Source organism: Cnephaeus nilssonii (genome assembly GCF_951640355.1).
Source record: "Cnephaeus nilssonii genome assembly, chromosome: 10".
Classification (NCBI taxonomy): Eukaryota; Metazoa; Chordata; class Mammalia; order Chiroptera; family Vespertilionidae; genus Cnephaeus; species Cnephaeus nilssonii.
Window position 1 is genome coordinate 39,641,014 of NC_137081.1, and position 12,983 is coordinate 39,653,996.

The 12,983-nt window shown below is 38.9% G+C and overlaps 1 protein-coding gene across 3 annotated transcripts in view; it reads left to right on the forward strand.

Moving 5' to 3' along the window:
- ZNF385B (zinc finger protein 385B) overlaps positions 1 to 7,159 on the forward strand; it is a gene marked incomplete at both ends in the record, with an annotated part of 261,326 nt that extends 254,167 nt beyond the window's left edge. For all 3 annotated transcript variants that reach the window (XM_079782703.1, XM_079782702.1, XM_079782704.1), the window contains 4 exons: positions 2,584 to 2,838; positions 4,031 to 4,209; positions 4,812 to 4,913; positions 6,941 to 7,159. In XM_079782703.1, the coding sequence (XP_079638829.1) occupies positions 2,584 to 2,838; positions 4,031 to 4,209; positions 4,812 to 4,913; positions 6,941 to 7,159 (755 nt within the window). The remainder of the gene's footprint in view (positions 1 to 2,583; positions 2,839 to 4,030; positions 4,210 to 4,811; positions 4,914 to 6,940) is intronic.
- Between the last annotated feature and the right edge of the window lie 5,824 nt (positions 7,160 to 12,983).

A 12,983-nucleotide genomic window follows, 5' to 3' on the forward strand; every position in this document is an offset into this window, starting at 1 on the left:
GTCTATACCTACAGTCTAGCACATTGTCAGCAACTAGCATATTGTTAATATGCCTCTGTTAATGAATAAATGACCGCTTTTGAAAAAGAGATATGAAAAGGAAATGTTATATTTTTCTTAAAGAAATAGGGATACAGATAAAAAGATGTAATTTTGTTCATCTTCTCAATGTTACCTGAATTGGATAATTGTTGAATAAGGTAAATATTTTCATTTAAGGAAAATAAGCCTTAAAACTAAACCATAATTTTAAAACAAAGGAACAGCTTTTTCACCTTTCTGGGTGGCTATTGTATGTCTTTTATCATGTTAGTGCCATATGAACTCCTCCCTTTGTGCAGGAAGATTAATTCACTACCACTCATGAATAGCTAGAGAGAGCATCATGCTCATTTATGCCACCTACTAACCTGTGGGACATTATTTAATCTATATGAGCCCTAGTTTCCTTACCTTTAAGAAAGGAATAATCATTTGCTGCCTTACCTGTTTCACAAGTTTGCTGTGAGAGATAAGAAGACAATGTAAGTGATAGTACTTTGTAAATTGTAAAATTCTTTGTTAATGTAGGAACATATGGAGGAGATCAATATAAGGGACATTAAAATAGTAATATGAAAAAGAGAAAATAAGTGACTAAAACAGGTCAGATTCTTTAGGTCAAATTTATATGAAATATTTTATGAAATGTTTGAAGGAAAGAGTTTGCTATGCAATAACTTAAGTTTCCATCATAAAAAACAGTAATGCCATAAGGGCAAGTGTTAAGATTACTGAATAATTTCACTTGGTGTGTTCTATAAAATTGCAATTTTAGTCTGAGGGGTCCTTATAGATAAAAGAGTTCCAGGCCTGAAATAATCTTCAATCTAATTTACTCATTATTTTCATTTAGGAAGGATGATTCCATTTCCTTCTCTACTACTATTGAGGTCAGTTTAGTGAACATCTAAAATATTTTCCATCATTTTTCATGGCATCCTAAAGTTTTAATAAGTTTCTGGAAAGGAATAGAGATTGTGGAATCCAAGGATAAAGAGTATCTGAGCATTCACTTATTCTAAATACCATCCAGACTTGGAATTCATCTGTAGAATCCCTGCTATATCTGGTCTTGACCTGGATGGATCCAAGGTAGAAAAAGGGATGGGAGTCAACAGCTGATCCCTCAATCAATTAAGTAGAAATGTGATCTCCTTTTAGTTGTGATGTGTGTGAAAGCTTTGGTTTGCCTGGTATGCAGAACAGACACACTGTCATGTTGCTGTTCCCCTGTTGACACCTGGCCTCTTGGCCATCACACAGTTCCCATGGTACACAGTTCCAAATTAGCGAGGGCAACGAACAAATACATCTTCAGGTTTAATTCCCTTTCTCTCTTAATGAGAGTTTATTAGCATATCTATGGCCATTTTCTAAGAGCACCAGCTCTAGTAGGATTAAACCTGTGATGGATTTCGCCGTTGCCTAAGAAGTTCCCTTTTCTTTCCCAAAGGAGCCACTGAACAGAGCGTCTTGAATAGCAAATGAACCCTGAAGAGTTAAAGTCACTCTGGCCCCTCATACAGACTGCATATGGGCCTTGAGGATTATAATCATTTAGTAGCTGCATGATCAAAATGCCAGATGTCTGTAACTTATTTGGTTGAACCTCATATTGTACTTATGGTTAATGTCATTTTGGGGTGCTGGGTGGGGAGAGATTAACCAAAGAATTTATATGCATAAATGCATAACCCATAGACACAGACAATAGTATGGTGAAGACCTGGGGGAGGGGGGCAGGTAAGGAGTGGAGGGGGTCAATGGGGAAAATAAAGGGGACATCTGTAATACTGTCAAAAACAAGGTTAAATTTTTTTTAAAAAGAATTAAGGGAAGCAGAAAACAGTTCACAGAAAAAAGAATAATAAAATGGGTTTTGATAAAAATAGAATATTATACAGAAATTTATACAAATATTATACAAAAAAATAGAAATTTATAACTTAGAGTGGCAGTAGTTAATACGCATAATGGAATCTTTGCATCCTATATTTTAGATAAATCGTTTCCAAAGAGCAGCAAAAACTTAACTAATCATAACCAAAATAAACCATGCTTCTTTCCTCCTCTCTGCCACACACACCAAACTTGAAATGTTTAACTTCGTGTAAAAATTGAATTTTAACTTTATATTCATGTTCTAATTAAAACACGAGTAGTCGAATGAAACTCCTGTTGCCTAATGACTTATTTCATGTTACTATCAGATCATGTCATCATATTGGAGGGTATCTGGTTTCCCTATATATTAAAGACATCCCGGAGCAAAATTTACAATTCAAGGATATTAGGTAGAAAGTTACCTTCTTCAAGTGGGAGAATGAAGTCATTTTTCATGTCATCATGACCTTGGAGTGACCTGATATGGAAACTGGTGGCATGGGATTCTCTTTTAATCAGACTTGATAGACTAAACTCTGTGCTGGGGTAAAACCAAATATAGAAATCAAAATCTTATTTTTAACTCTTTTATTGTTCATTTATCTGTGCTGATATGATACATGAGGCTTTAATACCATTTCTCTGTGTCTCTCTTAGAAGACCGAGGGAAGCTAAAAGTCAGCAGTTCCAGCCAGCCGTCAAACTCTGAAGGTGGCTCCTTTCTCCTCAAATCTGGCACAACGCCCCTGCCACCCCTGCCACCGGGAGCAGACCCTTCTCCCTCCAAGAGCACAAATGGAGCCCCTGGTACTGTCTCTGAATCAGAAGAAGAAAAAGCCAAAAAATTGCTTTATTGTTCACTATGCAAAGTGGCTGTGAACTCCCTGTCACAGCTGGAGGCACACAACACAGGTTAGTGGCTATTGTTGGGATTTAAATAATGTACATAACAAAATCCAACTTTTCCCTTCAGAATACATTGGGTGTTCAAACATTAGGTTTGTTCAGTGTCTTCTCTACTTTTTTGATTCAGATGTATGATTTTGAGAAAAGCCTGACTTTAGAAACAGCAAGGCAAAAGCAGATTGGCGATAAAACTTGTTCTATATTTTCTAAATGTACCTAATACCTCCCCAAACTCACTACAAGGAAGTGACGAGGATGAAGACATACTAGTATATCTATGCACAATGTTCACTGCAATAGACTTACAAGAGGAAAAAATAGAAACAACCTCAGTAAGGAAATATTGAATAATTGAATAAAAGTCCCTCAGTAAGGAAATATTGAATAATTACAGTAACTCAATATGACAGATTATATTATTCAGTCATTAAAATGTAATTATAGACTGCCGATGTGGCTCAGTGGGTTGAGGTACTCCTATGCACAAGACAGGATACATGCCTGGGTTTCAGGCTCAATCCCCAGTAGGGGGCATGCAGGAGGCAGCCAATCAATGTTTCTCATTGATGTTTCTATCTCTCTCCCTCTTCCTACAACTCTCTCTAAAATCAATAAAAACGTATTTTTTTAAAAAGTTAAAATCAATAAAGACAAAAGTGTTTTTTAAAAATATATAATTATAAGAAAATATGTCTATAATTTGATATGTGAAATTTTCAGAATATTTAATTAGTATGATCCCAATTTTGAAAAAAAATGTATTTTATGCTGATTTTTAAAGTTTAAATATAGTTGGTATACAACAGTATATTAGTTATATTAGTTTAGGGTATACAATATAAAGATTTGACATTTTTATACCTTATGATTGTTGTTTTAATAATTGTCTTTCACCTTGCAAATTTCTCAAAGTATTATTGGCTATATTTATTTTTATATACTATAAACTAAACTAAAAAGAAATGCACTAAAATGATAACTTTGATTATGTCTGGGTCTTGAAAATATAAGTAATCTTTATTTCTGTTTTCCCATTTTGTACAATGAAAACATGTTAAATTTATAAGAATTAAAATGGTCACTAAACAATAAAAGCATTAGGAAATTCAACCTGAAGATAACCTCTCAAGAATAAGAAAACAAAGAGCTTCATATAGTTCTTAAGTCACTATTTAATATGTGTCTCTTTCTGTTTTAGGATCTAAACACAAGACCATGGTTGAAGCTCGTAATGGGGCTGGTCCAATTAAGTCCTATCCTAGACCTGGATCAAGATTAAAGATGCAGAATGGTAGTAAGGGGTCAGGACTACAGAACAAGACATTTCATTGTGAAATCTGTGATGTTCATGTTAATTCAGAAATTCAACTCAAACAGGTAATGTATTCTGAATTAGTAGTCACTGTTTGGGGTCATCACTTGACTGTGTATCTCCTCATCTATATAATGGTTCTCACTGTGCTCACAGTTAAATTAGCTAATCTTTATATGATGCATGCAATATGCAAAATACAGGTGCTCTGTGGAAGAAAAAGTCACTGCCAAATATTTGCATACCTATTGTTACTGTATGTCAGATTCCAGACTAGGTGTTACAGACTGATGAGTACAGCAGTCATCTGTAGCTCACAGTCAAGCAGGAACTTCTGGAAGACAAGTAGGCCATCCAGCCGATCATCCAAGGACCCAAAATCTGGGGGGAGGGGGGGGGGAACTCCACAGTCACAGTGGTAACACCAGGCCAAGTTGGATAAGATCTATACAGAAAGAGGAAAGGGAGAGAGGGGCATTACAATTGAGTGGGGAGCAAGTCTTGACCCACACACTACCTTGGAATTTGTACCCTAGAACACGGTCCAGCTACCTCTGGTATGAAAGCCTCATAATCATGGTGAAACCAGCTACCTCTATCTGGAAATATATTTTACATGAAATCGAACTCACATTTAGATTCAGCTAATGCAACAAACTTTTTTCAGCACATTTCTAGCCGAAGGCATAAGGATCGAGTTGCAGGGAAACCACTGAAGCCGAAATACAGCCCCTACAACAAACTCCAGCGGAGCCCAAGCCTCTTAGCAGTAAGTTCACCTTGCCTGCTCACCTGTTTGCGGGGCAGCCTTGCTGGGTTGGGCAGATTCTGTGGGTAAGGAGTGCCTAGGGACTAATTAGTCCTGAAAGGTTTGGAACTTAAACAGCCCGCATGGACAGAAATTTTAGAACGAACTGCTTAGTTCCTGCCCTAGGACACCTTGAAGAAAGCTTCCTTAGAGAAGAGAAGCTGAACCTCTTCAAGAGCTAATACCTCACCCTTTTAGGAGGCCCTTTTGAAAAGACGACCTTCTTTAGCATATAAAGAAAAGAAAAAGGCTCAGGAACAAGGACAAGTGATAACTGTTGGACCTGGGAAAAGGGATTGCTTTCTGAAAACTAAAACTCACCCATTTAGTATCCGCCTCCCTTCTCTCTGACTTCTCTCTTCCTCTCTTCCTCTCTCTCTCTCTCTCTCATTCTCTCTCCCCCCTTTCTTCCCCTCTCTATCTCCCTCCCTCTTTCCTTCTGCCTCCCCCTCAACCCTTCTACCCCCAGTAAGTAAAGTAGGTGTGTGTTGCCCTCTTTCCATGTCTAGGAGGCATGTTGGTAATCGGCCTGTTTCACCTGCTCTCAGTATGTGCTGCTGTCAGTTTTTTTGCAAAATTACTCAACGAGCCCTAGCTGGTTTGGCTCAGTGGATGGAGCATAGGCCTGCGAACTGAAGAGTCCCAGGTTAAATTCCAGTCAGGGCACGTGCCCGGATTGTGGGCTCGATCCGAAGTGTGGGGCGGTGGGGGGGAGGGGGGGGGGCTGTGCGGGGAGGGGGGCCGGGGGGACGTGCAGGAGGCAGCCGATCAATGACTCTCATCATTGATGTTTCTCTCTCTCCCTCCCTCTCCCTTCCTCTCTGAAATCAATAAAAATATATTTTTTTAAAAACTATCCAAGGACTTCAGCGATAGATGCCATGTAAATACCCAGACGACTGGATTTCATAATCTCCCTGGGACCCAGGCTGCCATTCCATCTGAGGGTGAAGCTGGGAGTGGCCAGCTGGAGGCCTTGCTCAGGTTACCTCCAGCTGCTCTACAGCCTCCCTCTGATGCTGAGCAGTGTAACCTGCACTGAGCAAATCCAGCTTCAAAACGCTTCCTGATGGCAAGAGAGAGAAATTAAGGATCGATTTCTTACTTCACAGGAAGATTCCACCCTGGGATTCCTTTCCAGAGAAAGCTGCTTGCCCACTTACAGTGATTCCCAGTGAAGGAAATTTGAGTTAGCTGCAGTTTTTCAAGGAATGCTCTTTAACTGGCCAGCGAGAGGGGTGTAAACGGACTTTGTTTTCATTACGCTTCATGAGTCCCTAATGTCCGGAACCCCAGTCACCTACCCCAGTGCAGCTTTTGGAAGAGAAGTGAGGTGAAGGGTCATGCACATTCTTTGAAATTTTTTTTAAATGATAAAAAACCTCTTCAAGGCTGCATTGTGGATTATGACCGTCAGAATTTTGAATTGAGTTCCATTGTCTAAGCAGGAACCCTTGGGGACAATTGCTTTTCTTTCTGAGCAGCTGTACGAAACCACCTTAGGGTCTGTCTGTTCAGAGGGGCTTTCCTATGTCCTCGTGTCCAAGGGCAAAGACCACCACAAAGAGGTGAAATGGAAACAAATCAAAGTAAAGGTATGCATGGAGCCTTTGAAACCAGTTTTGTAAAAATGGTCATTTCTTGATTTCTGAGAGTAAAGATTTTATATATATATTGATTTCAGAGAGGCAGGGAGAGAGAGATAGAAACATCAATGATGAGAGAGAATCATTGATCAGCTGCTTCCTGCACGCCCCCCACTGGGGATCGAGCCCGCGACCCGGACATGTGCCCTGACCAGGTATCGCATGGTGACCTCCTGGTTCGCAGGTCCACGCTCATCCACTGAGCCACGCGGGCTGGGCAAGAGTAAAGATTTTTTTAAATTTGACTTCTTAATATCCATGCTTAACTTACAAAAAATATATCTGTGTTGCTTATTCAAAACAATCCCCCCACCCCTTTCCTGGTTTTCTCCTTCCTTTTAGGCAAAACTTGCATTCCAGAAAGACATGATGAAGCCTTTGGCCCCAGCCTTCCTGTCCTCGCCCCTGGCGGCAGCAGCCGCGGTGTCCTCCGCGCTGTCCCTGCCGCCCCGGCCGTCCGCCTCGCTCTTCCAGGCGCCGGCCATCCCTCCCGCCCTCCTGAGGCCGGGCCACGGGCCCATCCGCGCCACACCTGCCTCCATCCTCTTTGCTCCCTACTAAGCCTGCACGCCCCGCGTCGGTTGAGGCCAGTAAGTGGGAACGCTGAGAAGAAAAGCCAAAAGGATTCAGCAATTCAAGCATTTTGTGTTGCAGTGCCCTCACCCAGCCACAAGATGTGAGCCCGACTCCAAAGAATAGCCCCTCACTAGATTCAGGCGTGCTTTTAGGGCCCGCTCCTGTCCTTTGGGAATCCCAAGCAGCACAGGCTTTCTCTCCCTATTCCCTCCCCCGGCCCTGCCCCATTCAATCTGTGTATCTGAGATATTTGGTTTCTTGCTACTCTATTGGTCAGGAAAAAACAAACATAGACCTATATCATTCTCTGACTATTTTTCCATGAGTGTGATCTGGCTTAGAAACAATATGGAATATTTTCCTGACAGACTTGAAAAGTAGGGTCTTCCTCACATGTCTGTAAATAACTCTGGAATCCAACTGGGCACATGCTAGTGTGGCACAAAAACAGATGAACACAAGCGCTGCCTTGTGGACCCCATCCTACCAATGGATCACAACGTTTTCTTTCTGGTGTACTATTGTTGACAGGGATTGTGTACTGTTTTAGACCCAAGTACTGTTGTATCCTGTGTAGTACTAGATCTGTATCTCTTGTCGGAATTAAACACTTTTTAGTTGCTGTGTAAATGTTAGGAAGCAAAATAGCTTTGAATTTTCTCTTTAAGAGAACAAGCGATAAAGTAATGTATTTTTCTTCATTTTCCATTTTATTGGGTGATATTTAAATGAACTAGAAAGCCATATAACATAGCTATAATTACTACCTGTTTGCTATTTTTGTTTAACTTATTTTGTAGCTTCCTCACCAGTTTGAGTTGCTAAGCAAATGTATACAAACAGAAAAGAGCTTCCTAAATTGCACATTTTTTGCACCTCCTGTGCATTCTGCAAGAAGACAATGAATCCATGTATTTCTACGTAATTATCTCCTTCGTTTCTAACCTGTTTTCATTTGTAATGATGCTACATAATCTTGTGGCTCCCTGATGCAATAATGTACAGAAGATAAAAAATTTATAATTGAACAATTTGTCTTTCTGTTCACTGAATATGTTGCAGGTCATGCTCCCATGCTCCCTTTCTAAGCTGATATCAACAAAACTGGAATGTTTGTGATATCAGGGGTAAGAAGTATCATAACACAACAAAACAGAGTGAACTCTTTTTGAGCATCTGTATCTGCAATCTGTAAATGGTAAAATGTCTGTGTATTTTTTTAAATGTACCTTTTCAATAAAAGTACAAAATATAAAAATATGTTTGTTATTTTCAAAGTGATTTTCTCCTGAGACACCTTCAATTTGAAATCATCTGATGAAAGATTTTCAGTAGATGCAAAGATTGCTTTTTACATATTTAGCATTTCCAGCATATTTATTTGTCATGTTTATTCATTACTGTTCACAGCATCTGTATGAGGCGAGACTTTTGCTGCTGTTTTCCCTCTGAATCTCAAAGAAATCAGGCCAAAGTTGTGAGTGTAACCCAAAATAATGGTAGCAGCCTGCCAAAAAATTGGGACTGAATTTTTTAAACTTACTGTGTGTCTTCTAAATCCCTAGGCCATCTTTTATTCATATCCATGGCAATTACACTCTTTTTTTAGAGAATTTTATTTCACTCCTTCCCCTTTATCTTCTTTAATCACCCCACCCCTCTTTACTTCCACCTCATTCTGTTCTTAAGGGTAAAGGTTAGTACATCCCTTTTGTTCTGGTTATCTATTTGCTGCTCAAAGAACTACACCAAAATGTATTGGCTTAAAATAACAATCATTTTGTTACAATTTCAGGAGTCAGGAATTCCCACAGAGCTAGGCTGGGCTGTTCTTCCTTTCCTTGGGGCACTAATAAGGGGTCCCTTGGTCATATTCAGCTGGTGGGTGGGCTGGTCTAGAGGCTCAACATGGCTTCACTTATATGTCTGCCTGGATGAAGATGGCCGGAAGGCTGACCTCTACTGGAGTAGTCTTCAAGAGCCATGTGGTCTCAGATAGTTACGTAGTAATTCTGAACTCCCAAAGATTTCAAGGGGCCTAAGTGGAAGTCAAAGGCTTCTTGTAAAACTGTCTCAAAACTTATGGTGCATTCTATTGATCAAGTAAGTCACTAAGGCCAATCAGGTGCAAGGAAAAGGAAATTATTCACTTTTCAACGTGAAGAAGATAAAGAATTTGTAGCCATCTTTACTTTACCACTCCATTGTAGAATTTTGAGACAAGTACTAACAAAGTTATTATAGATTCCCTTTTCCCCTACCATAAAGCCCAAACCGTGTAAGTTTTCAAAAATGAGAAGAATTGGAGTAGGAGTAGGACCTAAATTCTCATTTCTAAAAATTAAGGCCAATGGATGGCAGTGCAGCTGTGATACATGGCAATAGGCTTTCTCTACCAAAAGAGTTTATCCAACTATTTGAAAATTGTTTCCCTTAATATTCTAGACTTATAATCAGGTTACTTTTAGAGTCTATTAGGATTTCAGTTGCATTCAGAATTTGTTTGATTTTTTTTAATATGACTAATTTGAACTCTAACCAATACTAATTATACTAAACTTTGGTTGGACCTTCAGACATGGCTTATGGACATGAAAGAGTTGTGTTTGTTTAACACTTTGGAGAAGTTTTTGTTGTTTTTATGGACTCCAATGGCAATTATATTTCATTTTTCTTGTATCATCATCTATTCCATTAGAGATTACTGCAATACTCAAAAATTTTAATGTCAGTATTTAAATAGACTCAGGAATTTACTGATTAGATTCATAGAGTTAAAGATTTTTTTTAAAATCACCTAAGGGAGAAAGTACAAAATAATAGCAATCAATTAAAATGATCACATCCAAAAATAAGTCAGGAGTAGCTTCAAACAATTATTTGTAAACATTATTAAACACACATATCGTATTATCCACACTGATTCTGAGGCAGCAGAGTGGGTCAATCCTGAGGGGTTATACATATTTGAACTAATACCCCTTCCTATGCCAGTTCTTTTTTTAATCTTTTTTAGAGATAAAAAGGGGAGGGGTGGAGAGAGAGAAACATCAATGTGAGAGAGAAATATTAATTGCTTGCCTCCTGTATACTCCCCAACCAGGGATCAAACACAATCTAGGTATGTGCCCTGACCAGAAATCAAACCTGCAACCTTTTGAACCACCACTCTACCCCCTCCACTTATTGGGAAAGTTTTAAAATGTGCTGCTTACTCTGACATAGCCCAGCTCTGGTCTCTGAAGAATCTGAAAACTGCTCTAATGTGGGATTGCCCACATTAAAAAATACCCAGTTAAACTTGAATTTCAGATATACAATGGATATTTTTTAGTATAACATGCTAATAACATTTAGTATGATATTACATATAGCATAAGTATGTTTCATAAATAAGTATACAATATTTGGAACATACTTATATTAAAAGAATATTTGTTGCCCTGGCTGGTGTGTCTCAGTTGGTTGAGCATCACCCCATATACTGAAAGGCCACTGGTCCAGTCAGGGCACATGCCCAGCCTGCTGGTTCAGTCTCCAGTCAGGATATGTCCACAACCAATCAATGTTTCTCTCTCACATTAATGTTTCTCTCTCTCTCCCTCTCCCTTCCTCTCTCCCTAAAAACATAATCAATAAAAACATATTTTTGAAAAAAAGAATATTTGTTGTCTATCTGAAATTCAAATTTAAATGGATGGACTGCATATTTTTCTAAGTCTGGCAACCCTGTCTCAGGAGCATTTCTCTTCATCTCAAGTACCATTATTCCTCAGGAGAGAAGCAACCTCTTGGGTATTAAAAACTAAATAATGAGATTTTAAAGGCACATTGTGAAATGCACTCATAAATAGGAAGAGGAAGGGATCTGCAATAAATGAGTCAATGATATATTAACAGGGGGAAATGCAGCTACAAAGGCGAATTACTTAAAGTTGTACAGATACCTATCTAACAATATTAAACTACTAGAGGCCCGGTGCATGAATTCGTGCACGGGTGGGGTCCGACTGTGGGTGGTTGGTGGACCAGCCCCACCCCTGATCAGGGGGGGAATACTGGGGGCAGGGCCGACCAGGGGGAGGGGCTGCGGGCCCTTGGCTGGCTGGCCCCACCCCATGGTCAAACTCCCGGTGGAGGGGACAATTTGCATATTAGCCTTTTATTATATAGAAGGATTCTAAGAGCAAAACACCAAAATTTTCATTCGTATTATGCACCAAACACATCAGCCCCTGATTTGTTCCTTCTCTGCTCTAAGCTAATTCTTACTTTCTGGAGCAGAAATTGTTATGGTGGTGCAGAATTTTTCTCTAAGAAACTGCTTTAAGGAAAACTACACTACAGTTAATATAGTTGAGAAAGAGAATCAAGGGATTCCCATGGGGAGGGGGAAAGGAAACAAAGGAGAAAGAACTGACAGAGCATCAGGTGGAAATCTTATGCTAAGTAAGACTCTCTTTAGGAGTCTAAGGAGACTCAGTGAGGAGACTGAGTTTGGGATGTTTTGAGAAATAAGAACCCACACCCAGGGGTGCCATGGGAGAGAGGATTATTGTGGGAGGGAGAGATGGCCAGAAACTATTTGATAGTTAAAGATTAAGTTAGCATCCAGACATACACCCTTGATAAGCATGAGCATCTTCAGATAACAGGTGGCAGAATTTCATTTCACCTCTGGTAGGTCTGCTGTGTGGATTCTGGCCTCTCTTACAGTGTTACTTCCATCAGATGCTTGTTTTGTTAATACGATAGCCCTCAATATCAGAGGTGACATGACCTCTTTGGGAAAATGCCAATGTCTGGTACCTAGGTGGGCTGAGGAGAAGCTGTGTAGACCAAGAACAAATTCCACAGGGGATGCTTGTCTTTGCCTCCTACCTTCCTCCAAGTAATTAGCTCCATGGGGAAATTCAGGGACATGGTACAGGTTCTCAGCAGCTATGCAGTGTGACTATAGGGAATTGCTCGCATTTCTTTGGCTACAATTTCTAAAGCCAGAGTGACAATAAAATGTATTCTTCTACTACACACTAGGTGCTCAAATTGCATCAAACTTCTGGTTGTCAGATGGAATGCATTCTGTAGGTACAATGAAAATATCTTCATGTCAATTATTCTTTATAAAAAGTCACTTACTTACAGATGATTGGACAAGCTTGTTATTAAGCACCTGCATTTCATTTTTATTACAGTGAACAAATAAAATTAAGGTAGAAGAGAAATAAATGAGAATAATACATAATTTGCTCTCAAAATATCAGAATTCAAGTCCTGGCCATGTTATATTCTCATTAGTTTTGTGATTTTATGTCAGAAAATGGATGTTATATCATATTCCCAGAGCCTCAGTTCTTCACATATATAGTATAAAATTGATATAATAATATCCAAGCCACAGGGTGGTTCTGAGAGCAAATAAAATTGAACATGTAAAAAAGCTTTTGTAAATTATAGCTTGCTAGACAGATTTTCACAAGTGGAAAATAAACTCAATTTTCTCGTTTAAATTTCTAAATTTTAAGTAAGGTACTCTGAAATTAGTCAGTTTTGAATTTTTAACCTAGACTCAGAGAAAAATGCATCTGTGTATAAGGTAAAGAAGAAATAGCAAATTCATTAGTTCTAAGTAATGTTCCTATTTTCAATGATTCAAATAGAAGTAATACTAAAATAATTGAGCCAAAGTAAATGCAAAGTGTTTGCATATTATAATTATGTTTGAATTTTATGTCTTATAGTCCATATAACAAAAACAGAATTTCAAATTGAAAATATCAAAACTTTTTTATGTTGTAAAAATATTACA